Source organism: Calliopsis andreniformis, chromosome 1, assembly GCF_051401765.1.
Source record: "Calliopsis andreniformis isolate RMS-2024a chromosome 1, iyCalAndr_principal, whole genome shotgun sequence".
Classification (NCBI taxonomy): domain Eukaryota; kingdom Metazoa; phylum Arthropoda; class Insecta; order Hymenoptera; family Andrenidae; genus Calliopsis; species Calliopsis andreniformis.
In genome coordinates, this window is record NC_135062.1 from 2,746,011 (window position 1) to 2,771,265 (window position 25,255).

The 25,255-nt window shown below is 36.8% G+C and overlaps 1 protein-coding gene across 2 annotated transcripts in view; it reads left to right on the forward strand.

Annotated features, from left to right (window-relative positions):
* The window catches only part of Gyc88e (Guanylyl cyclase at 88E), a 228,657-nt gene that overhangs the window by 90,666 nt on the left and 112,736 nt on the right, over positions 1 to 25,255 (forward strand). For both annotated transcript variants that reach the window (XM_076381994.1, XM_076382082.1), the window contains exons 4-6: positions 11,821 to 12,094; positions 18,294 to 18,417; positions 18,496 to 18,637. In XM_076381994.1, coding sequence (XP_076238109.1) covers positions 11,821 to 12,094; positions 18,294 to 18,417; positions 18,496 to 18,637 — 540 coding nt within the window. The remainder of the gene's footprint in view (positions 1 to 11,820; positions 12,095 to 18,293; positions 18,418 to 18,495; positions 18,638 to 25,255) is intronic.

The window sequence follows — 25,255 nt, forward strand, 5'->3', positions numbered from 1 at the left end:
TAGAGAAATTTCATCAAATTCTCACTCATTTTCTGGACAAATTCATAATTTGCCGCGACGCAAGGGAACAGAAAAGAGCAGATCAAGGGAGAGGGTGTCGTTAACGATAAAGTATAAATTTTCTCTAGCACTACTCACGCATTGTTTATCAAAAAAAGAACAGAATATTATATGCTTTCTCACTATAGCATTGGTGCAACCCGGTTCATGCGTAAATTCATAGAAGACGTACTTCAATTTACTAATTCGCTTCCATATAATCCATAATTGTACATGTATATATAGTAACAACGATTATTTTACATTAATCCATTCCATTTTTATCCTCGGGTAGTGTTGGAGTATTTTTTTCTTGACCCATCGCATTCTTACTTCTCTAAAAACGGATGCAACTGTGGAACAAACTATAACGAAAATTATATTAATATATTTGTTTTCCTATTCTTAACAATATATTAAAACTCTAGTTCGTTGATTGACATATCTTACTGTTAATAAAAATTGTTACATTCATGGGCTTCGCGGCTTTTTTGACTTATCACAAAGAAACGTTATAGAATGAAAGAAATTAATTACATTAATGCTTTATAAAATATCAAACGGAGCTAAAGCGAAGACACAACCTGCACATAGGACAGAATAATTAATATACATTTTGTAGTAAAAAAAGAAAAAAAAAACGTTACAGTTAGTGTACAAATTAATGTGTTATGTAGAACCTCATTTCCATCAATATATCAGCGTGAATGTTTAAAGTTATATAGGAATACACATGTATCTGTATGCCTCGGTCCCTTTCGTAACGCCTCAATACTTTAGGCGAGAGAAAAGAACAGGTTTTGAGAGGAGAACAGCTTCCTCGCGAATTTAGGATAGTGGGAGTTCGTGTGTTATGCGATAAAAGTAAAATCTAAGACTTGAATCTGTTTAACATTAATAATTTGTTAAAAACTCAATAATTAACTAATTGAACATTGATAGGAAAAGTATTTGTATAATTGATAATTGAAAAACTGAATTTGAACTTAGTAGTGCCATAGCCGACTCTACTATGAGCCATGTTTAATGCAAAACAGTAACACTGCGAGGGTCCGATTTTGCACTTAATAGAAAGAGTACGCAGCATTTTGTGTCTCTGGTTATCCAGTGCAAAATCAGACTCTCGCAATATTGCTGTTTTTCGTTCGGCATGGCTAATGGCTAGTATTAGAGTCAGCTATAGTAGTTCACCACGTATGAACTGATCATCGAATATCGATATTGTGATCATAACTCTTACAATCGATTCTTAACTTAAATGCTTTTGTCGAACAGTTCATACTAAAGAATGGTTAAAATGAATGCTTAACAAGTAAGAACGATTAACGTAACGAAATGACAATAATGAATGCTCAAATTATATTTCGAATAGTTGGGTTACAATACTGTGCGCGAATATGTACAACGTGTGAATAACGCAACGCGTGATAAGATGTCCTATCGAGTGTTGGTAATGCAGGCGGCGCGAGGTTGGAGAGGTTATATCGAAGATCGATCTTAATTTGACTGATTCTGATTCTTTAACTGCATCCGTTATGCATCTCTAAGCGACTTTAGTCTATTTGTAGTTCAGTCGCTATAGCCGCCGGGACCTCGTCTCGAGCGGAGCGGTCTGTGATTGTTGTAAATGTCGAACGGCTTCTTTGAGCTTATTACTCTAAGTGTATGAATATTTGGACGTTCTCGCCATCAGTCTTAAAAAGAACATCAAATACCTTTAATCTTCTGGGCATTGTGTCGCTATAGCTGCCGAGACCACGCCATGAGTGGAGCGGTCTGTAATAACCACTGGGAGTACATCAGCTGCCTCCGAGATAGTCAAAGCGTTGTTCTCGATGTCCAAATTCGATCTCCCTGACATGCAACTAAACACTTCCTTATATACTCGAAAATAAGAGCAGGCACATGCGTAGTCAGTCGAAGTAGTCGCCATCCTATTCTAATATTTATAATAACATCTTAAATTAACTGTAATTATAAAGTATTATAAAAAAAATATAGAAATGAGTATGTGCGTCCTAAAATTGGAGGCTATTGTGTGCATTGGACGCAGACACCGCGCTGGCCTCACCATCTGGACGCGTGCAGAAAGTTCCACCTTAAGTATATGTTATATACTTATCTAAATCTACTTTATTGTATTTAAAAATAGCATTACAAACACAGTTAAACAAAGTTAATATTATTACTGATACATTTAGTACGTGTATCTCTCAACGACGCCATGATACGACAGTGACTATGTCGCGCAGCATCTCGACTCGCGCGACCTCTAATCGCAACAGTATAGTCAAGTATAATCAATCATGGAGAGAAAGCAGTTCTTAGTTCTCTTATGGTTATAAGGATATCTATAATATATACTTGCATTTTTACAATTATATAAATTACTTACATATAATTATACAATAACATAAATTATGATATCGGGTACGGAGGAAACAGAATTTAACTTTTCCTCAACTGAAGAAGAATTCGAGACAGAAGGATCATGTTTCCGAATATGAATCCAGTAGCGCAGATGAAGAAACAGAAGAAGTCAGTTGTCAGATGACAATAACGATATATACCAATGTATCAAAAAATAAACTGATTGAGTGGAGCAAGCAGCCGCTTATAAATTCTAGAAGAAAATTTCCAAAGAGTTAATGTTGGCATCACAATGTATGCTACTCCAAGAATAGCTGATGAATACACCTCGTTCAAATTGTTTTTGCACTCTACTGTAGAAAATATTATTTTAGGGAATAGTAATAGAGGAGGAAAGCAAATACATGCAGGAACTTAGATAGATCTAACGTATATTAAATTTGATGCATATCTTCCTTTACTACTATTAGCAGACGTGTATAGACCATATGGAATATTCCTTAAATTTGTATGGGATAGTGTCAAAGGGCGTAATATTTTTGCAGGCACGATGCCTCTCAAGATATTTAAAATTATTTCGATAGTTTTATTACCAAAATTATATTTGATTTACACATCACAGTTGATGAACAGCTCGTAGCATTTAGAGGAAAATGTCCATTTCGACAGTGTATACCGTCAATGCCGACAAAATATGGGATAAAGTTTTGAGTATCGTATGATAATAGTTCTAATAATGTATGGATCGTGCAGCCGTATTTGAGAAATCAATGCTTCTTTTCCGGACGTACCGTGGAAAAATAACAGGACCTCCAAATTGTTCTCAACTTACTTTTTAATTTAAAAGCTTACATGATCACATGCGTTAATTTCTTTACGTTCCATCAATTGGGTCAAAGGTTACTTCATCAAGGAAACAGAATGATTGGTACCTATTGAAAAAATAATTCTACTATTTCAACAGAGCTTTTAGTAACAAAAGGTCGTTCAATTAATTCTTCAAAATTTGTACTACGCTTATTTTGTACGTACTACAGGTATATAGATGTATTATTTTACAAAGTACATTCAGTCACAATGGTGCAAAAGACGCAAAGACGAACAATTCAACAATAATTTTAGATTATAGGGCGACAAAGGGGCCAGTAGAAAGACGATTCCATCGCCAATTTTATATAGGTGACAGTGCGATACGCTCAAGAACTACTGATAGAAGTATGGATAGAGGAGAAAAGATAGTAAAGAATAGAGAGAAAGCTGCGAAAATGGTACGATTCGAAAAAGCAATGAATGACTGGAGATAGAAGGAAGGGAAAGGCAAACGGGTGGATATTGACAGGGATATGAAAAGAATGAGTGGGTGAAGAAGAGAAAAGTAAGATGGAAAGAAATATGGAGGGGATAATATCGAGAAAAATAACGATAGATGAAATACAGTGAAAGACGATCTGGATGTGGTGACTGGAAATGAGATGAAGCGAAATAATCGTTCCTGCTGAATAAGACCCTTTTGTTTAATAAATAGAGGGACGCAATACAAATTCGCGATGCCCGCGTGACAGCTGTCCACGGATTCTCAATCAGGACATCAGTCAAACTACATACGCGCGCTGACGCATTCTCCCAAAACCATTCTCTCCTCTTTCTCACTAGTTCGCTTTCACTCTAAATTAATCGCACGCATCCTGCGACACTCGACCCGATATTCCAAACCTCACACACAATTTTCAACCAGATTCATTCGTTCTGTCACAGTCCAATCTTTACATAAACACGTGACAGAGACGCAACGCCAGTTTGTCGCTGTCACAGGAGTGTAGGTGAATAAGGACTTGGGAAGAAAGATTAAGCTATTGAGGAAATGGTGGAATATAGGAACGGAGTAACAGATGATAATAGATGTGATTTTCAGGCTAAGACGAACCAGGAAGGAAGAAGGATAAAAGAAATATAGGAAGGAAAAATAAAGATACAGAAAAAAGAATGAATATAAGAAATTATATGAGGAAAAACACGATAGAAGAGAGATAGTATTATAAAACAAGTAGAAAAGGCAACGAGTGCGAGAAACGCACGGAAATTCGTATGAAAAATGAGGGAGAAAGGAAACAAGATAGCGAAAGGGATAAGGATGGAATAATGGAAAGAATTTTTGCTTAAATTTCGTTTTGGAGGACCAAAAATTGATGACTCTTGTTTTAGGCCTATCGATGATATTTGATGAGTAGAATTCAAAAATATCAATTTTAGCTTTAGGAATGCATAGTATTAAAAATGATGTGTCTTTAAAGATGCGTATTATAAGACTCATTTTAAGGGGGTAAAGTAGTCATGTAACTTTTCGAGATTGACAGGTCGGTACCTGCTGTTACAGTTTTCGTTATAGGAATAGTATTATCTACAGACATGCAGCCGTCTAATGATTGCGAGATGGAATCACTCTATGATTCAAAAACGGGAAACGCGACGTAGAAAGTTTCCCCCTCCACTATACATACTAGTATACAAGCCACGTGTATGTGAGCTCGGGGCCTTAGAACAGCTACGGAAAACCGTGAGACAAGGCAGGTGTGACTTTTACTCTCTCGCTCCTGAAACGCTGAGATTCAATTATTGAAATTAATGGCAAGTGACACAAGTCCCTCACAATCTTGTCACTTGCTCAAAGATTTTCTTTTTCGATTTAATAAGAGGGGCAAGTGACGTGTCTAGTCTTCAAGAGGCTGGAGACGTCACAAATTTTTGGAGCTCCATTACAATAAATAAATTATGCAGAATATATATTGTTTTCTTTTTATACAAAATTTCAAATTTTTCACAGTAATAATGTAGCTTTATAATCCACACTCTAGGTACAAAAACTAAAAATAATTCCGTAAACTTTCATCCGATTTGCTTGAAATTTTTGGTAGTGGATGCTAATACTATTCTATTTATTTGCACGTACAGAATTTCCTATTAATTGATGTACTATATTTTTATTGTTTATGAGATCCCCGACTTACAAAACCCGAGGCGATCATCTATGCGTAAATTTGCTACTGACGCGATCTCCAGAGATTTTTATGTATTACTGAGGAATAGGTCTAGAGATAAAGTGATGATATTCTGAGGAATATCTCTATGTGTATTTGTTATGAATAAATAAAGCAAGTCTGTACACGTACACTTGGAAATTAATAATATTCTCAAGGAAAGGTGTTAGGTAGTTGTAGATGACGATTTCTCTGTAAGTGACAGATTCTGCGTTCGATACGCAGTATAGAAAGAAGTATTCTGTTTCTTTTTTAAGTATTTCTTTTTAATATTTAGATATTAAATAACAAATGCAATAGATTACATGCACATGAAAACGTGTGTGTTTCGACGCTGGTGCATTCAAGACCTAGGCAGTGGAAATCCCTCGATAAAATACATAAAAAAGGCAGAACGAAGTTCAAATATATGTATCCATGTGTTAGACATGTATTTATAAACAAAAATTTCTATAAGAAAGGTACAATATTTGTAAAATACTCTTACATGCAATTTGAACATTTTTAAAAAGAAGCTCTTTCTATATTGAGTTTCGAACGTAAGACGTATTACTAATATAGTAATATTACTATATACTATATTATAGTTTACTGTCTTGCGCATATACCTTTTCCCTCTCAATCCCATGTAACTCTTAAAACAGCCCGTATGAATTTTGGATGACTTTTAAACATTTAGTAGAAATTAACACTTTGTACAACTTTTTCATTTTCCCAACAATCAGTATTATAATTTTTTTCTAGGCGATTTCTTTAAAACCTCAACGCGTAAGCACACCACCACTCCATAAAAGAATCCTGGCCTAGACTTAGCCAAAATCAAACTTCTAGGTTATGAACAGTAAAGACATGAATTTCTTTACCGACTAAGTCCCATGGTCACCGAACGGAGCCTTAAAATTTAATACTCGTTAAAATTTATAGCGTTAAAATTTAATACTCATCTTTAATGTCGTATAACTTTGGTATTCTGAATTTCTAAAGTTAAAACCAAAATTAGAGTTTTGGTCCCCCAAGACGACATTCATCCAAATTTAATTCATCCAAAGTTAATAGGATTGCTGGTTTTGCCGAGGCGGGAGATGTGTTTGACGCATAGCTGACGATCCGTGTGGCCTGGTTCTGTGAGACTGCCAGCGACAAATGGCTGTCAATGTGGCAAAGTGCAAGTATAATGGAGATATAATACGATGGTATATGTGGTCGATGTTGCGTAATGGGAACATCGTGTGACTAAAACAACGATTGTCGTGTGTGGAAGCACTTGCCGCTCTTGCGGCGGATCTTCGGAATCGAGGAGCGGCCAGGATATCAGCCGCTGCAGGATCACTTCGCCCGACGAGTGAAGCGATGCCTAAAATGGGAGGCTGTCATAGCCCATCGAGCCGATTCGAGGACGCCCGATGGGAGGGCTACACCACGGGTAGACGAGGACGCACAAAATAATGGGAACCAGCCGACGCCGCGCGAGGTTGGCCACCTCGCTCCGCGTTCCGGGAGAGAAGTCCTTCGCGAGGAGATCTAGAGACGCTGCTACGGGAACCATCTCGTGGGCAGACGATGGCAGCGAGCCCCGGAAGTACAGCGTCTAATACTGCACCTCGTATCATCGCCGCAAAAAGAGCTCCAGGGAGACTCAATGGGTTCCTGTCAATCACCAGCGGTCATTCAAAATGCGTGGATAACTATTGGTCGCGAGGTCACGCGACAAGAGCGAGCCAATCGGGACACGGTGGGGGAAGCGTTGCGTGCTGAGATCCTGCCGCACGCCGCGATCTCAGCCTTCTTCTTGTACGGGACACTGACTGAGTCACAAGCGGTGAGTCTTTCCCCATTGTTCTCCTTGCTTGATTCGGAACATCCAAGTTCGAACGTGAGAGTACGAGAGGGCCGGCTCCTGGTGATCGCATAGGCCGTGTGGCAGGAAGAAAGCCTTCGCGAGTGGGTTCACGTGAGCCTACGGGCTCGGACGAACATCGAGTCCGCGGCTTCACAATGGGAAAGCGAACGGTTGTTGCGTGCGGAAATATTTTCGGCCTGCTGGTTTCGAGCCATCGTAACCGCAGCTACACGGACGGTTATTTTACGCGTGCCGGAACGTGTGTTTCAGCCTTGTCGCCGCCCGTACACCATTGTCACGTGATCGCCTAAGCCATCACCCATAACCTCGCATAAAGTGTGTAGGGTTCTCGCTAGAATACATCTCAGAAAACCGTGTTTTAACTGGCGCTCTCGCCGTAAGAACCCAAAATCCTAGATACGTTCCTTACCCCACGCCTGACGGAACCTCGCCCCTCTCCGCGCTAAGTGTTAGCTTGGTCCATGATTCAGAAAACGGGAGGCGCGTTCCACGCCAGTATTGCAAGATACCTGGCGCCCGCGGTAAAAATCAAGATGTAGGACGCGTGGCGGCCTAATCCTGCACGCTCATCCTAGCCCGAATACGGCTCGGTGGGACGATCACGTCGCTACACATATATATAAATGATATGTAGCGAATTAGTAAATCGGAACACGGACAAGTGAGCTCTTTCTTTCTACAAATTAAGTTAAGTATCTTTGTTATAAATAATCGGAATCATGTCGTGTTTGATATCATTTTCATCGGAAGAGTACAAAGAATCGATTCGTGTTACTTATGTGAAAATCCGTTTGTAAATAAGAGACTTAAAATTTTCCTATTCTTAATTCCTAATGCTATCCTTGCTTTTTATATCATTGATTTCAGCCGCCGATCTCGAGCATCGACGGTTTAGCGAAACCTTTTTTTTGCTTCTGCTGTCATGTACCAATTATTTCTAGCAACTACTGTATAGGGGTTAGGTCTGGTACAAGAGCCTTGTTATGTACGATTTCTTTCAAGGCGTGATTGAATTTAACAGTATTTCCTCCTTTGACGACTATAAGAGATCATCCTTTTTTGTTCTCTTGATACTTAAAACTTTGGCATTAGTTTCCCTTGATTTGATAGAGTTTTTTTAGATCTTTTAGAAGTTTGACGTACAACTGTGCTTTTTCTGTTAACACGTTGAACGCGGCGACGATTTTGCTAAGTCTACTGCCGGTCCCCAGGGACTGACGCCACGTTCAACGTGTTATTTTAACTGTGTCATTCATTGGCCTTATTGGTCGATTTTTCATGTTTTTGTTACTCTGGTCTTGAGGTTACTTGTTTTCCGTCCCATTTAAGAGGAACCATTATCAGTTTCGTTTCATTGAAATCATCGACAGATTTCCCTGACACTGTTTTTACCGACATTTCATTGATTCCACATTTGCTCGACAACGACTTTACCCTAAAAGGACTCTGCCCAAAAACAGTTTTTATCGACAACAGTTTTTGCTGACAACAGTATTGACCAACAACATTATTATGATATTTGCTGGAAACAATGTTTATTAGCATTGAGTTTTGCAGTTTTTGCCTTTCTATGACGAATAGTAAGATAGATTGATGCTAGTGGAAAAAGATACAATTAGAGATCATTTTGAGTAGAAAATATATTGCTTATGCATCTATTATTAATATGCAAACATATTTAACGCCGATATGATTTCGAGAATAGAGGAAAAATGATGCATTTGTGAGGTAAAAATTCCTTAATTACGAGAAGGAGAGTGTTGCGAGTAGAGGTCGCACGAGTGGAGATCTGCGCGATATAGGCAGAATCGTATTATGGTGTGGTTGAGGGACACGTACTAAATGTATAAGTAATAATATTAAGTTTGTTTAACTATGTTTGTAATGGTATTTTTAAATACAATAAAGTAGATTTAGATAAGTATATAACAGAGAGTTTAGGGAAAACACAGAGTCTGCTTGAAAGCGAAATAATATCATTTAATAAATCACTCCTAATAACTAAACTAAACTTTAATGAACGTGGAATAATAAGAGAAACTTGAACATTGCGTACATCATGGTGACCCCTCTCGGCAGTGCATCTGCAACATAGAATTAAGGGGGCAGACTCCTTCGGGGCCTACTCCGAATCGATCGAAGCGCTGTTACGAAGAAACGGGCATCAGTGAAAACATATAATTTATACATGAGACATTTGATAATGTGGCATTTAGCGTTATCCTGTTGAATTACAAATGAGAAGTGCAAAGGTATAATTGCCAAATCGCATCGTAGGAAAGTTCTGTCACGCTGTTGCCACATCAATTACAATTTTATGCGTCAGTAAAAATCTCTACTGAATACGCCTTGAGCCGATATTTTGCTTCATACGGAATATAGAAAAGGACGGTGCGAGTGAGAAAGAAAGAGTATCACGAATGAAACAATACATATGTGCTCAAAATTATGAAAATGGTCTAAGAAACAACATTTTCGTATGAGATTCACACCAAATTTCACATTTATAATAAATTTTCATTAATCAAGACTAATTACAATGTTACGTAATAATGTCGACTCCATTTACAACTTTTTGGATTCGATCTGATCCAAATTTGAATAATGCTTTACTCAAAATATATTACATGGTAGTAAATCACCTTCGAACTGACAAAATTAGTCCCAATAATAAATTGGTGAATTGAGTTGAGTGGTGTAATTGTAATCTGTGAAAAGGTATACGAAAATTAGAATTATTTAAAATAAAAATTGAAAACAAAAAAAATTAAAAGCTACCACGAGGTTCGAACCCGGCACCTGCAGATTATGAAGGAATGCCTAATTCTCATTCAGTTAAGGTACTTTCATGTAGAATTAGTGGATTAAACAACAATTTAGGAACAATTCTCTTATTATCAAGGATAATAATTTGTAAACCATTTGTATTTGCTACATTTTCATCGATGCAAGGGTCACTCACACTGAACCTCTCGTGCTGTTTGTAACGAGTGCAAGACGTTGCAAGTATTCATTAGCAATGTTATTATTTATACACTTCTAACGGCAAAATCGTTGAACTATTTTTGTGTCAAAACGGGTGCACAACGAAAATTACACTTTATGAAGTGTTAAATTGAGAAAAATCGCATTTCTACGATATTGTGCTAATTCAAGGAAGGGTGCTCTGGTGTGCTATGAGTGAAAAAACCATTAAATCGTGAGATATTTGCAAAAATGCACTTCGGCAGCCATCTTGCTAGTTCACAACATTGTCTGTTTCATGCTTACAGTTTGTAATTTTACAGTTTTCTCAACGTATAGTGTTTATTGGAGTTTAAACGGACCAGACCACCCTGTAGTGAAGTCTACCCGTAGGTTCTGTACCCGCGAAAAATTCATTTATGCAAGTGTCGAGACGTAAAGCGTAATTTGCGAAACCGTTTGTCTCTCTCGCTCATCGCGTATACGTGTATGACTTTCTTTGTTTGTGTGAGCGCACGCACACAGCTCAAAACACAAGGAGTCTGCCCCCTTAATGTATCTACAAAATTACAAAATCCTCCGACTATTAGTTTATCGTATAGACATGTTAACTTTAAAGGAATATTACTGCAAAGCGAAGGCAGATCGGATACTATATTATAAGACATTTGTTATATAGGAAATATTTAAATGTATACATGTTACAAACTATATATTGAATTTGCAATTCTGAATTGAAAATTATTATGAGATGAATAAATATTAAATTGATAAAAATTTTATTAAGGCGAAATAAAAAAGGTTAAGGACATACGGAATTTAATTCGGAGACCCGCAGCATCACAGATACTTTAGCGGACCACTTCTTGACAAATCTTATGTAAAAGCACTATGAGGCGCACACTCAAATTTGTCGAAATACACAAGCTTATTCTGACAAATCTCATTAAAGTTTTGTAATTTTAAATGTATAATACCACAAACACGAAAGATTTACTCTTTACAGAAAATGGTTTAAATACTTTTTATATTAAAATGTTATGATACTGAGTGAATATTTCAGTATCAGATTACTACGAATTATTATAAAATCTAGATTTTTTATTTAGATATTTATAGATAAATATACATATGTACTTGTATATCGTCAAATAAGCACATTATTTTCAAGTTAATGAATTATAATTTTCGAAATTCATTCAAAAGGTACATCATCCTATAAAACAATATTATTAATACCTTTGAAACTCTGAACATTAAACCGCGAGTGTTTTTTTTTATTTTAGTTATGTACTATTGTACTATTGTACTAATGACGTGATTGTTACACTTATGAAATTCTTTTCTATACAAGTATTTTTATACTATACATTCAGATTATTATAACAGTCATTATAAATTCCAACAATTTATAAATCGTATGTATAAAATTTTTGATTAATTTGTTTCAACGAAAAGTAAATTTTCTCCAGTGGAATAGTAAACATAAAAGATGTCGCGTTTTGTATGTACAATTTGATTTGAGTTCATTTTTATTTTCTTGTATTGCAGGCTTGACTCTTCATTACAGGAGCAAACGACGAGGTTTCGTTTATTACACGATGGGGCAAATAAGACAAGTCGCTCGTCATTTCTATCATAAGGAGTTACAAATTGAGCTGGTGCGCGAAGAAGTCCTATTTGATACCGTGCACGTTACCTTTCAGCTGACTTTTGATAACAAAGCTTTCACACAAGCTTCGCTAGCAATGACTCGCGAGGAAAAGCACTTACCTATAGGAGCCTCCGTTTTGTTTGAAATATTTCCCTTTTGTATTGTTTTTGGGTAGGTTAATCCAAATTTTATTCTTAATTTATATTAATATTTATATATATTTATTTTTGAAATACCACCTCAAATTTAAAACAGGCTAAACAGTGTCTTAACTCTTAACTGGTATGGTGTTAGTATCATATTATAACGTCGTAAAATTACTGCCATTTCATTTTCAGTATATAATTACCTATAAATAATTCACTGATATTTTACACACCAAATATTTAAGGTGAGTGGAAATGCTGTGACATTACTCAATATACCAATTAAGAGTTAAATTACCTTGTATTTTTGTACAGGTTCATGTAATGATTGTCTTGGGGAGACTAAAAATTCATGACTTTATTTTGTACTCATCGATAGTATTTGACAAATAGAATTCCGAAGTATCAGTTTTAACTTTAGAAATTCATAATATGAAAAATTATAGGGACGTCCTTAAAGATATGTATTATGGGGCTTATTCTAATAGCATACTGACTTTTTTTGATGTGCATTGGACTCAGTCGGTAAGGAAATTCATATTTTTACCATTCTTAAACTAGAATAGAGGTTTAAGTTAGGTCTAAGTTAGATTTTTCTACGCGGTAGGGGTTAATTATAGTCTTCAGTATGTACTAAACTGGCGCATACATGACGAAAACGGACAAACATATACATACCTATCCATACATAATATGTATTACATATGCAGACTTTTATAGAAGATATCCCAGAATTGATGGTACATGCCGGTATCTTTAAAGACGTATAACTTTCGAAACTATGAATTCTTGGAGCTAAAACTGATATTTTTGAATTCTACTCGTCAAATATAGTCGTTAGGTACAAAAGAAGGTAAATTCTATGTCCCCAAAGACAAAGTTTAACCCATGTAATATTACATTTTAATAAAAATTCCATACATTAGTAAATAAATACGAAAAAAGTAATCAGTCTAATATAGAATAGCCTTACCATGCAGAAACACGCATTTACTTTAAAATATAGAAAGAGATGTCTCATTTGCTACACAATCCGACAATATCGTAGAAAATCGTATCTGCCGTTGGATCCGATGATGACTTAGTCAGCACTATGGATAAATGAGTGACTGAGAATTCACTGAAGAAGTTAAGGGAGAAGTCTAAGATCATAAATATCCGACTAAAATTGCTTTAAGGGTTACATATTGAATACAAACACTGTTTTAAACTTGAGTTGATTGAAGCCGACTTGTCCGCTATTTTCTCTGTACGACACGAGTCTCTCTAAATTGTGAATAGAATTCAACAATTTTATCAATGACCATGGAAATAGTGCAAAAAGCAAAACGATAAATGTCAAACAAAGATTCGGAAAAGTCTTGTCGAAAGAATTCGCTTTTTCCCACATGGTAGAAATGGGAGAAGGTATGTACTATGGCGGGACGTAAAGAGCGACAAAACGTCCACTGCCTCACTTTACTACCTTCTGCCACTCCTGCCAAATGAAAAAAAGGGAATTCCTCTGGTAACCCTGGTAAGGAGTAACTGAGGGTCCACGACTAAGGCCTGATTTACACTATCCGACTAGCCGGCAACAGACTAACTTTTGCGCCAGTGGGCAGCCATATAGCGGTCACTATCTGAAACCTTTTCAAGGGCGTAGTCAGAATTTCGTTGGGGCGGGGTGTCGTAATCTAGAAAATGATCTTTTTGAAACGCAGTGCGCGAAATTCGATTTCTCGTGCCTGTGTAGTGTATGCGAAATACCCTATTATGAAATTATTATTTCGTGCACAGCCCGGTCTCAATGTAAGAATAGGGTATTTTGCGCACGCTACACAGGAACAAGAAATCGAATTTCGTGCATTACGTTTCAAAAAATAGTATGTGCAATGTACTTCCCATAATAAATTCTTAAGATTTTGCTAGAGACATATGTATATTAAGTAAATACAACACTCTAATGTCTGTTTTCGCAATTTTCGAAACTGCCTGGTTGAAAAACGAACACATTTTCTGGTCTGTGATTCACCTCATACCGTCGAGGAACCAACCTAAATCTAGTATCACGCGCTCGCTGCAAATTACAACTTTTATCTCAGACAAACAATGGTATCTGTTTTGCCCAATAGGCCCAAAAATTCTTCATCAGCCCATTCTTCGTCGGTTACCCATTGGCCACGAGAAAGTAGGGCATCCGTCCCCCCGACTACGACCTTGAACCTGTGGCGGCGACAGACCGGCGCCACGTCCCTGTCAATTGTTTAGTTTAAGATTGGAATGCGTCTGAATGAATGAGCGACTGTTAGCGTGAGGTATGATTTCGGCAGGATGTTTGAAAGAGCGCATCGAGTATCGCGCAAGGGTACGAGTGATTAGTTTAGAGTGAGAGCGAATCCGTGAGAGAGAAAAAGAATGAGTGTTGGGAGTGTGTGAGCGCGTGTGAGATTATAAGAAGGTTTCGAATGGGGTGTGACTGGACCAGAACACGAGAAGGCAATGAACTTCGAGCACGGTTACGCGGTCGTCGCGAGACTCTGTATAGCGACAATAAAAACCGAGTTTGATTGAGATTCGGGCGTTGAATGTACCCACTCCCAATAACCAGTCACCTCCACAAACCTATTGGACAAAATTTCATGGAGCCTAGCCTGTCGCCGACTAGACGGATAGTGCGAAGATGCCCTTAGTAGTGTATATAGTATATTAGCCACCAGAAGCCTTCTTCCGAAAATTGGGCTGTAGATCGCAAAATTTGGATGCATTTTGGTTTTCTGGAACTCAGAGACATGATGTCTATGGTCCATCAGTGAAGCGTGGTATTACTGTTGAATTACAACTATTTGACTATTGACCTATAAAGTATTTAGCACTAGTGTTTTAGAATTAAAAAAAGGTAAAGTACGAAAATAAAATATTCATATTGATTTACATACTGACAAAGCAAGGAATAATTCGCAGACATTCTTACAAATAAAAATTTAGGCAAGGATGCTCTAACTTGTTTTACTAGAGTTCTAACAAGAAGTTTGTTTCTATTTTTATCACTTCCCATATACAGGGTCTAACAAAAATGTTGCAGTTCCTTGAAAGGGGTGATTCAGGAGGTGATTTGAAACAATTTTTTCCTTAGCGAAAATGTTAGATAAGGCTTTGTTAACGAGTTATTAACGAAAAACACCGGCCAATAAGAGTTTGAGTTTGCCGACCGAGCGACCATAGTAGCGTTGGGTACGCGCTAGACGTTACGGTTGCATTCCGAACAAGAACGTCGGCATGCATCGAAGGAAATAGCATTAAGATGAAAACTGAAAGCGATTGAACAAATAATACCAAGTCCTGTTTTTGTTTATCACTTGAAGTGAATAATTAATTAAAATCGAGGAAAACTACGTGCAACGTAAACATGCGAATACACAGTTTTTTTGTTTAAGGAGAATCAAGAATAATAATTACTTGGTGTGAGAGAAGGAATACGTAAATTTCCTGTTCACATAACGTATGAACGAAAAAACAATGCAACAAAAAGATGAACGGAGAATTGGAGAATTAACGTTGAAGATAAAAACGTTGGAAGTAGTCTGCGTTAGATTTAGAAAATAATAATCATGAATGAATTAAATACAATTCACCTGTAGTTTGTAAATCTGTGACACTGGGTAACTGTACCGATCCTGGTTATCGACCATCGAAATGGCTTATGGTAGGGTAGAATTTTTCCAAAGAATCTCCTTCTACCCTCACGTAGTTTCCCACCGTTCTATTATGAGTTAACTCCCACTACGACAACAAAGTTGAGAGAGAAAACAATCAGTATCCTCCAAGAAAACACGTGCTTTGCAGAAGTGCACAACGAATGGACCATCAAGCAGTTTTACAAAAACGCTTACTTCACTCTTTAACTGCCTACGTATCCAATGCTTCGAGACAGAAAATAGACACATCATGCATCGGTCCAAAAGGGTCCGCGAAGAGGAGAAAGTTTTTTCGGTCCCCAAAGAATAAGAGAAAAATGTTTAGCAACACGTGTCAAGTTGTCGGTCTAGGACCAGTCTAACCACCTTAGCAGAGATCCAGGACACGCGTTTAGGTAATTTATGGCTTTATTCTTTTGACTTCGAAGGAGAGCAGTGTCCGATCTCGCAGTGTCCGAACAAAGAAGGTCTGAGCTGCTTAAACTACATGGGGGTACAAGAAGCTTGTTTGGAAAAATTCAATCCTAGCGTAAACCGTTTCGAAGGTCGGTAACCAGATTCGGTACAGTGACTCCGTGACACAGATATACAAACTACACGTGAATTGCATTTAATTCATTAATGATTAAACTAATTATTCTCCAATTCTCCGTTCATTTTTTTGTTGCATTGCTTTTTCGTTTATACGAATATTTTCATACTAATGCTATTTCCTTCGATGCATGCCAACTTTCTCTTGTTGGGAGTACAACCATAGCGCCTAGCGCGTACCCAACGCTACCGCGGTCGCTGGGGCAGCATACTCGCGCTCTCATTGGCCGGTGTTTTTTGTTAATAACTCGTTAACGAAGCATCATCTAACATTTTCGCCAAGGAAAAAGTTGTTTCAAATCACTCCCTGAATCACCCCCTTTCAAGGTACTACAACATTTTTGTTACACTCTGTAGATTTATGTATAGACGTAGGTTCATATTCGCACACACGTAGGTATATTGTAATATTCTATAGGGTCATTCCACGCGAAATCGGGCACGTTTCGGAGCAAGTTCTTGTAATTTGCTCAAATTTGAATATGTTGTAGTCTTTAACGATATTTAAACGTACCCTAAAGGATTTTTCAAAATTTTGAAAATTGTCGATTTTACAGCTGTTTGAAGTTAAGTGCTACCTTTTTTTTAAAAAATTATAGCTATTGAACTAGTAAGCGGATGGAGATGAGCTTTACGGTGCTTATAGAGAAAACATTGAAGTTTGTAAAAAAAATTATTTCGTTTAAAAAAACTTGTTTTTTAATCATCTTTTTTGCAATTATTTTAAACAAATGCAGGTTTTTAAGATGATGCGCGATTTTAAAAATCTGAAAAAAAAGGAGAATATAGTTTGATCCTTCCCCTTGATGGACAAACTTTCAAAAAGATGGACATTTTAAAATTGGCCCTGTGAAAATTGCCGAAAGTTGACGCTGTGTCGAGTCGCACTGCTGTGGCGGGCGCGTCGTCGCTAGCAGCCTACTCGACTCCAGCGGGCGAACGTGCGTTATTATTTGGAATCAAGGCGACTTCACCCAACATTACTCTACATTATCTCCGAGCATTTGCAAGGTTTAATGCAATCAATAAATATTGGTAACTCAATCTTCGTCTTATTCTTGAAAACATAAATATAATCTCTTAAATCCTAGCTTTCATTTCGAAGATTTTGGTATTAATGCAGAATGGCACTTTTTTGCAACTTCACATGGCAAAAATGAATGTGAACTTGTCAATAAGTATCATTGACAAAGAGTGAGTTACCAATATTTGCCGCCTTGATCGCAAATAATAACGCACGTTCGTCCGTTGGACACGAGTAGGCTGCCAGCGACGACGCGCCCGCCACAGCAGTGCGACTCGACGCAGCGTCAACTTTCAGCAATTTTCACAGGGTCAATTTTAAAATGTCCATCTTTTTGAAAGTTTGTCCATCAAGGGGAAGGATCAAACTATATTCTCCTTTTTTTCAGAATTTTAAAATCGCGCATCATCTTAAAAACCTGCATTTGTTTAAAATAATTGCAAAAAAGATGATTAAAAAACAATGTTTTTTAAATGAAATAATTTTTTTTACAAACTTCAGTATTTTCTCTATAAGCACCGTAAAGCTCATCTCCATCCGCTTACTAGTTCAATAGCTATAATTTTTTAAAAAAAAGGTAGCACTTAACTTCAAACAGCTGTAAATTCGACAATTTTCAAAATTTTGAAAAATCCTTTGGGGCACGTTTAAATGTCGTTAAAGACTACAACATATTCAAATTTGAGCAAATTACAAGAACTTGTTCCGAAACGCGCCCGATTTCGCGTGGAATGACCCTATAGACATGAAAAGATTGCAACCAACCACATGTTTGTTGTACTCGAGACAACATGGTCATTATAACGATACAGACATTAAACTGCATATAAATATGTTTAATTAGTTGTTGCAAATCCATAATGACAATAATTTCTATTTATCCTACTTTAATAGTTTTATCTAATACTAAGTAAACAAAATCTCTGTTTTAGATCAGATATGATTGTAAGAAGTATTGGAAATTCCTTAATGGTGATATTGCCAGATCTCGTTGGTAAAAAGATTACACACTTCTTTGATCTTGTTAGACCACTTATCGCATTCAAATTTCACTCGGTAAGCGTATTCAAAAAGTTTTACGCATGTTGAATTTGTAATCTATTTTATTGTTCAAATAATATTTCTGTATTATAGATTTTAAATCGAACCAATAATATCTTTGAATTGGTAACAGTGGAACCGATTCTCACGGAACGACCATCTGATCGACACAGAAATGAAATTTTATTAAGCGACGAACTAGATTCAGTAGATGACAGAACATTACGGCTAAAAGGTATGAATTTTTAATTGTTATTTGATTTTTACGATTGTATTATATTGTATATACAGAATGTTTGCAAAATCATAGTGCAGCCGGCAAGGGAGTGATTCCTCCATTCGTATTCAATTTTTTGAAGATGAAAGCCCATATAAAAAGAATTTATTCTATATTTTCGAGTCACAATGAATATTTTCCAACTGTTACACGCCAATTTGCACGAACTTTTTGTAGAAGATAGTTCTGAGAAAAATATTTCGCATGTATTTTCTTATATCGGCAATCGTCCATATCTAGGGGTTGAAAGTAGCCCCCAAAGTTGGGAGTAAAAAACGTTTTCTCCACTATCTTGAAATCTATTCAATTTAGAAAAAGATGTTTTATATAAAAACTGTGTATTTTTTAACGACAAATTAAACTACCTAAGCGGATTTCAGAAAAGTAATATATTCAAAGATTATGTTAAAAATGAAAAACTTTTTCCTCGTATTTTTTACGAAAACTAATCTATTTTCATATAAACTTGCTAACATAAAGAATGGACGTAAATAAAAAGTATGAATCTTTTAGAACTGTTAAATTCAAGCTGGCCAGGAAAACTAACGTCACTACATGGTATCTCCAGTAGTAGTCAAAAAGAATTTTCACGACGTTTTTAACAATTACATTGTGTTCTATATATTTAATATTCTCTTTCGTAGAATGTATTATCACGACAGATAACGAAGGATTAAAACCGCCTAGGAAATATTTGTGTTCGAATAACTTGGAGTCATAAAAAAATCTGGAAACACATTTGGGTATAAATTGTCCACAATATTTACTCGTTTGAACTCAAGGTTTTTTGTTTGAAAAAATATGTTACATTTGAAAAGAGCTAATTTTTTTGTTGACTTTGAACCGTTTTTATTCCCTTTCTGTACTCGTAGAATATATTTCCACTCACGTATTACCCTCCTTTCACAAAATAACAATAGTGCCATCATCATTAACAGTTCGAAATTGACGTAACAGTCAGCTTCTGAGAAAGGTTCAATAAGAAAATGCAATTTTTATCTAGTTGCACACCTCCCATAGGCTTAACGCATTTTACTACGCATGCAGATCCAGCAGAACACTGCACAAAAAATCCCTTAACCGAGAATGTAGAAATGAATTTTTCTCTAACTCAAAAATACACGAGTAGTATAATCGGTCTTTGCGTTCTGACGCTTCCAACTTCCTCGGTCGTCTCCCCTCCCTTATTATTCCACTCACGCCGGGTTTCCACTTCGGGATCCTAATAACCTGATCCCCCAGAGACAATTACGTGCCCCTTCCAATGGCTAGCGTGTTGAGGTCTTCAACAATTAGGGACTGCTAAAATTCTTCTATAGTGAAACGTTCTATAAATCCTAGTTCTTTTTCCTTGTGAACTCTACACTTGTGTGCCTCATCTCCATGCTGCGAATCCAGCGTAAATAGTTGTGCTACGGCTGCGAGGCAGCTACCACAAGATTTACGATTATCGCGTCAAGATAGATGACATTTCGCGAATATAATGTTACGTGTAATGATCGACGATAAGAGTCTCTAACAGCCTTTACACACTGTCCGATAGTGACGACGATACACGTCAATTGTATCGCCATGTATTGATACCCAAAGTATCAATACACAATATCAAAAATAAAACATATCGATATTATCGGTATTGAATGTATCGACACGTTCGAAAAAGTTATAAAATGAAATTCAGGAATGTAAATAAATCATATATTTACAAATGTTTTTTTAAATTGTATGTTTCTAATGCTGTATATTTGTACCGTTACGTCCCGGCCTCGCTGCCAGAGATAGTTATGGTATAGAGATTTAGACACTTTATGCCTTCCTCGAGATTTGTCGGAAGATTCGGGATGAAGTTGGACTGGTCGAATTCAAAAATATATGTTATGAGTACAGGTAGTTTAATTTATTATCTCGTTTCGGAGATATTGGTTTGCGATTACAATTATATCTCTTCTGAAATACGGAATATACAGTAATGTTGCGGACGAGAGCCGTTTCGTCTACACGGACGAGAGCCGCGGTTTATCCCCACTACCTCGTTTGATACGTGCCGCCGAGAAACCAATTCTTGGAACCATCGCGTTCGAGCTCGACGCCCGAGAACAACGATGTCATAAAAAACAACGATAGCATTAGGGATTTAAATAGGAAAAATTGAAGTTTCTTATTCGCAAACGGATTTTCACGCAAGTAACACCAATCGATTCCTTGTGCTCTCCCGATTAAAATGATGTCAAACACGACATGATTTCGATTATTTTTAACAAAGATACATAAAACTTGGTTTGTAGAACGAAAGGTCATGCTCATCGCGTTATGTAAACAGACCCGGGCGCGACTCTCGTCCGTGAGTGGTAGTCGATTCGACGAGCGCGGCTCTCGTCGTAGGGCTAACTCCCTATTATTCTCTCATATTTTTGTGTTTAATTATTTAATGACTGAAATTATTAAGAAAATGAAAGCGTAATACAAAAAGTATGTATATAAGTTCCGTTTTAAATGTTTAGAAATTTTTATTTTTTTATTTTTAATATCTTCTTTCCGACATCGATTAAATATAATATACATAAATTCTGTTTATGTCATTTTTAGCTCGTAAAGAACTGATAGAAAAGTAACTTTGACGATTCTCCGTAACCGTCGCAGGGTTCCAACCTTTATTATTTAAATATCTTTATTATAAATAATAGGAATCATGTCGTATTTGATATCATTTTTATCGGGAGAGCACAAGGAATCGATTGGTGTTACTTGCGTGAAAATCTGTTTGCAAATAAGGAACTTCAATTTTTCCTATTAAATCCCTAATGCTATCCTTGTCCTTTCTGACGTCATTGATTTCGGTCATCGAGCTCGAGCGAGACCCTTTTTTTTGCTTCTCCGGTCGTGTACCAATTATCTCGGCGACCGAGAGCAAAGGAAGCCGAATCGACTACCAGTCGCGGACGAGAGTCGCGACCTGACCCGAGAGCGGCTCTCGTCCGCAACATTACTGTAGTTACAAGATTTAATTACCTATTATTCTTCGGGAAGAAGGCCTCAGATGGCTCGGCGTTAGGAGACTTACATATAGAAGACTTCTTTCTCCGTACCACACGTTTATCGTTCTGTGAAGCGCTGAGTGACAAAACTGTGCACTAGACGGGTTAATTACGCGTACTGGAATTCAGAATACTAAAAAGCGAAAAATAAGCGTTGCGATAACTTTTAAAGGGTCAAGTGGAATTTAGTCGATCGGAGGGGCCGAATGAACTGCCGCAATTGATGCTTACTTCTGCAAATCGCGAGATTAATAACATCTACAATTTTGATAACTAAGAAATAATGGTTTTGGTGTAACTCAAATAACGTACCCTCGTTGTGTTTGAGAGCATAGCTCTAGCCCTTTCGTTTTTCTATCTATATTATCTATTTTAATGCAAAAATATATTAGGTCGGTTATCAACACATTTGACACCTACTGACTCTGACAAAGTACCAAGAAGTTACGGGATCACTCGGATTCAAAGCAACGCCCGGGATGGAATGTTGCATGCGATATGGAAATTTACCGGTCCGTAACAGTACAAACATTTTTCGTAACGTATATTGGACGAGTATAATTAAAAAGAACACTTATGGCATAAAATATTATGTTATAAAATGGAACTGAAAAAATACTGTTAATAAAATATTTAGTATCACCACGGCTAACTATTATTATGTGTAATATGTAACCCTAACAAAAAATTTCAAAAAAGTAAAAAAATTACGTTAAGTACATGAAAAAGTCGTGGATGAAAAAAGTACCATCAAATTCATGCAAGAAGAAAGATTATGAATCACAAAAAAAATAGAAGATAATAAACAATATAAAAAAAGATGTAAAATCGAAATGAGCTGCAAGTATATAAAGGTGTTTGCCAAGTCTCAAATTTCACTTGAGACATAATGTAAGATTCAGTGCTTTCCAACTACGCTTAAGATAACACAACTCTGCACAGCTCAAATGCTGTGTTCAATTTGGCGTGGCCAGGCAAGTTATTCTGAGATCATTAATACCCATGTCTTCACTCTCGTAGGCTTTCAGATAATTTGTCAATTTAAAACTCTGACAATATGAGTACATTTTCATTATATTGCGTTTTAAAATAATTCTAAAGTCATTTACCGACATCAATACTTTGTCTTTCACAGACGTACAGCTAATTCATCAATTTAAATAAAGCTTTAACACATTGCGTACACTTTCATTAGTTTGCGGTTTTTAAATAATTCTTATTCATCGACGTCTTGATCTTACTTGGCCACGCCAAGTTGAACACAGCCTTTTAGCTATACAGGGTTGTCATTTCAAGCGGGTACAGTAGTCGCATGACTTTTTAGGATTGCCAGATCGGTATTTGGTATTACAGTTTTCGTTACAAGAATAGTATTATCCACAGACACGTGGCTGCCTGATGAACGCAAGATGGAGCCATTCTATGATTTCGAATTCGGGACATAGCTTAGAAAATTTCCCCCTCTACTGCATACACTACTATATGAGCTATGTGTACGTGAACTCGACGCTTCGCGACCGACTTCGGACATTTGCGGAAAGTAGAGAGAGTGCGAATATGAGTCTTACTCTCTCACTCTTGAAACGCCATGTTCAACTGTTCAGATCCCTGCAAGCGGCACAAGCCATGTTGTTCCCGATTGCTGAGATATTTTCAGTGATTCAATATAGCACTGAATCGCGTGAATGTAGTGGTATTTATAAAACGACACATGTTATTTGTATGTGTATAACTTTTACACGTATCAAATTCTAAATACCACTGCATTCATATTATTCATTGTTTGCCCACATCGATGCGATCTGTCACAACAATAATTAAACAATACATTTTAAAAATTTTGAAATAACTGAACAATACATGTCTTGAAATTTTTTATTTAAAAAATAAAGCTCTTGATATTCTGGTGACCGCCTCTCCAACCTCTATAACCACCATCACAACCTCGTTCAAGGTTCCTGCCGCCGTTCTTCCACTTGTGTTGTGTGAGCTCTTTCTCTATAATATTGAAAATAAACACAATTATTTATTTATGATATAGAAAATAAACATAATTATTACATTTTTTGTGACTTATAAGAGAAATATGATTAGTTAGCGTGAAATCGCCTATATATCTACGTATCTCTTCTACATACATCAGTCACTCTTGTCGTAGCGATACGACTCATCTGTATCTAGTATTGACCTCCTTATTTCGTATTTTGGTCAGCTCGCAAGTGTCGTAGGGCATGGTTTCTACTGGCAACTAGGCTGAATCACTAAAAGCTCTAAAGTAGTCAATAAAAATACAATCCATCTTTGATTCGTAAGAACTATATGTACTTGTATGTCATGACTTTCATAGTATCATTACAAACCTGCAGATCGATGGATATCTGTTTAAAAAATAGACCGCAAAATTGATCTTGACCAGTTTTTCCAAAGTCAAATTTTTTTTACTGTATTGTATTCTACTAATCGAGAAGGTAAAAAATGTTAAAAGAACTCAGCTGTTCTACTGAAAAATGAAGTTGATGTTCTAATAAATTTTGAACTCAGTTTGAGTTTTCTGATACCCTGTACTTATAGAAACCAGAAAATTACAGTTGGATGCTATAAGCAAAAACGATTTGTAACGAATTTATCTGCGATGAAAAGCTAAGCATCAGAGAAATTTACCGATCGCAAAGGATTAAATATGCTGGGCAAATAGAAATATCGCGCACGGTTTGTGCCGTTTGTCGACACAACTTGGATAGTACTTCAAGAGCGAGAGGGTAAGGTTCACTTTACGTTCGCGTTCTCTTTTGACTTTCCGAAGCTCTCCGAAATGGCCCAAAACGCCAAGCTCACGTACACGCGACTCCTAAGGTGGTGTGTGTAGTGGAGGAGGAAATTTTCAGTAACTCGCATCGCCAATTTGGGTATCACAAATTCCGATTCCACATCGGCAGCCTTTCAAATTAGGCGCCGCCTGGTTCGCAAAAGCCCAACTCTATTTGTTACATTTTTTGCTCTGTTTTATCAATAACCCAGCCAAAAGCAACACTGTAGTATGGTTTTACGGCCTGACACTTTTCGTCCTTATATGAGAACATTTTGAACTGGGAAAGGGTTCACTCGATAGAAAAAAGTACAACGTAGCGCAGTCAACTCGCGATTTCGTTGACAACATTCTCTAAATTGCATAAAAATGCTTAAATTTCCATAGCTGTCAATGGTAGATTTTTGCTCTACTTTACAACACTCGTATTACTGAATATCAGCAGAATTTCGTTAAATCGCGAGCTGACTGCGCTGCATCGAACTCTTTTCTTTCGAGTGAACCCATTCCCAGCTTAAAATCATCTCATATAAGGACGAAAAGTGTCACGGCGTAAACCCCTGTTTTTGCCTAATTTTGTCGGTAATGTCGCCGCTCTGACATATTTGATCGTACCCCTTTAATAGATATCCCTTGAGCATAAACAACGTTTTTGTAAATATTTCGTTAAGTATTAAATTTAGAACAAATACAACTTGGTGCTTTCTTATTAAAAATTCACAGTTCTTTTAAAGA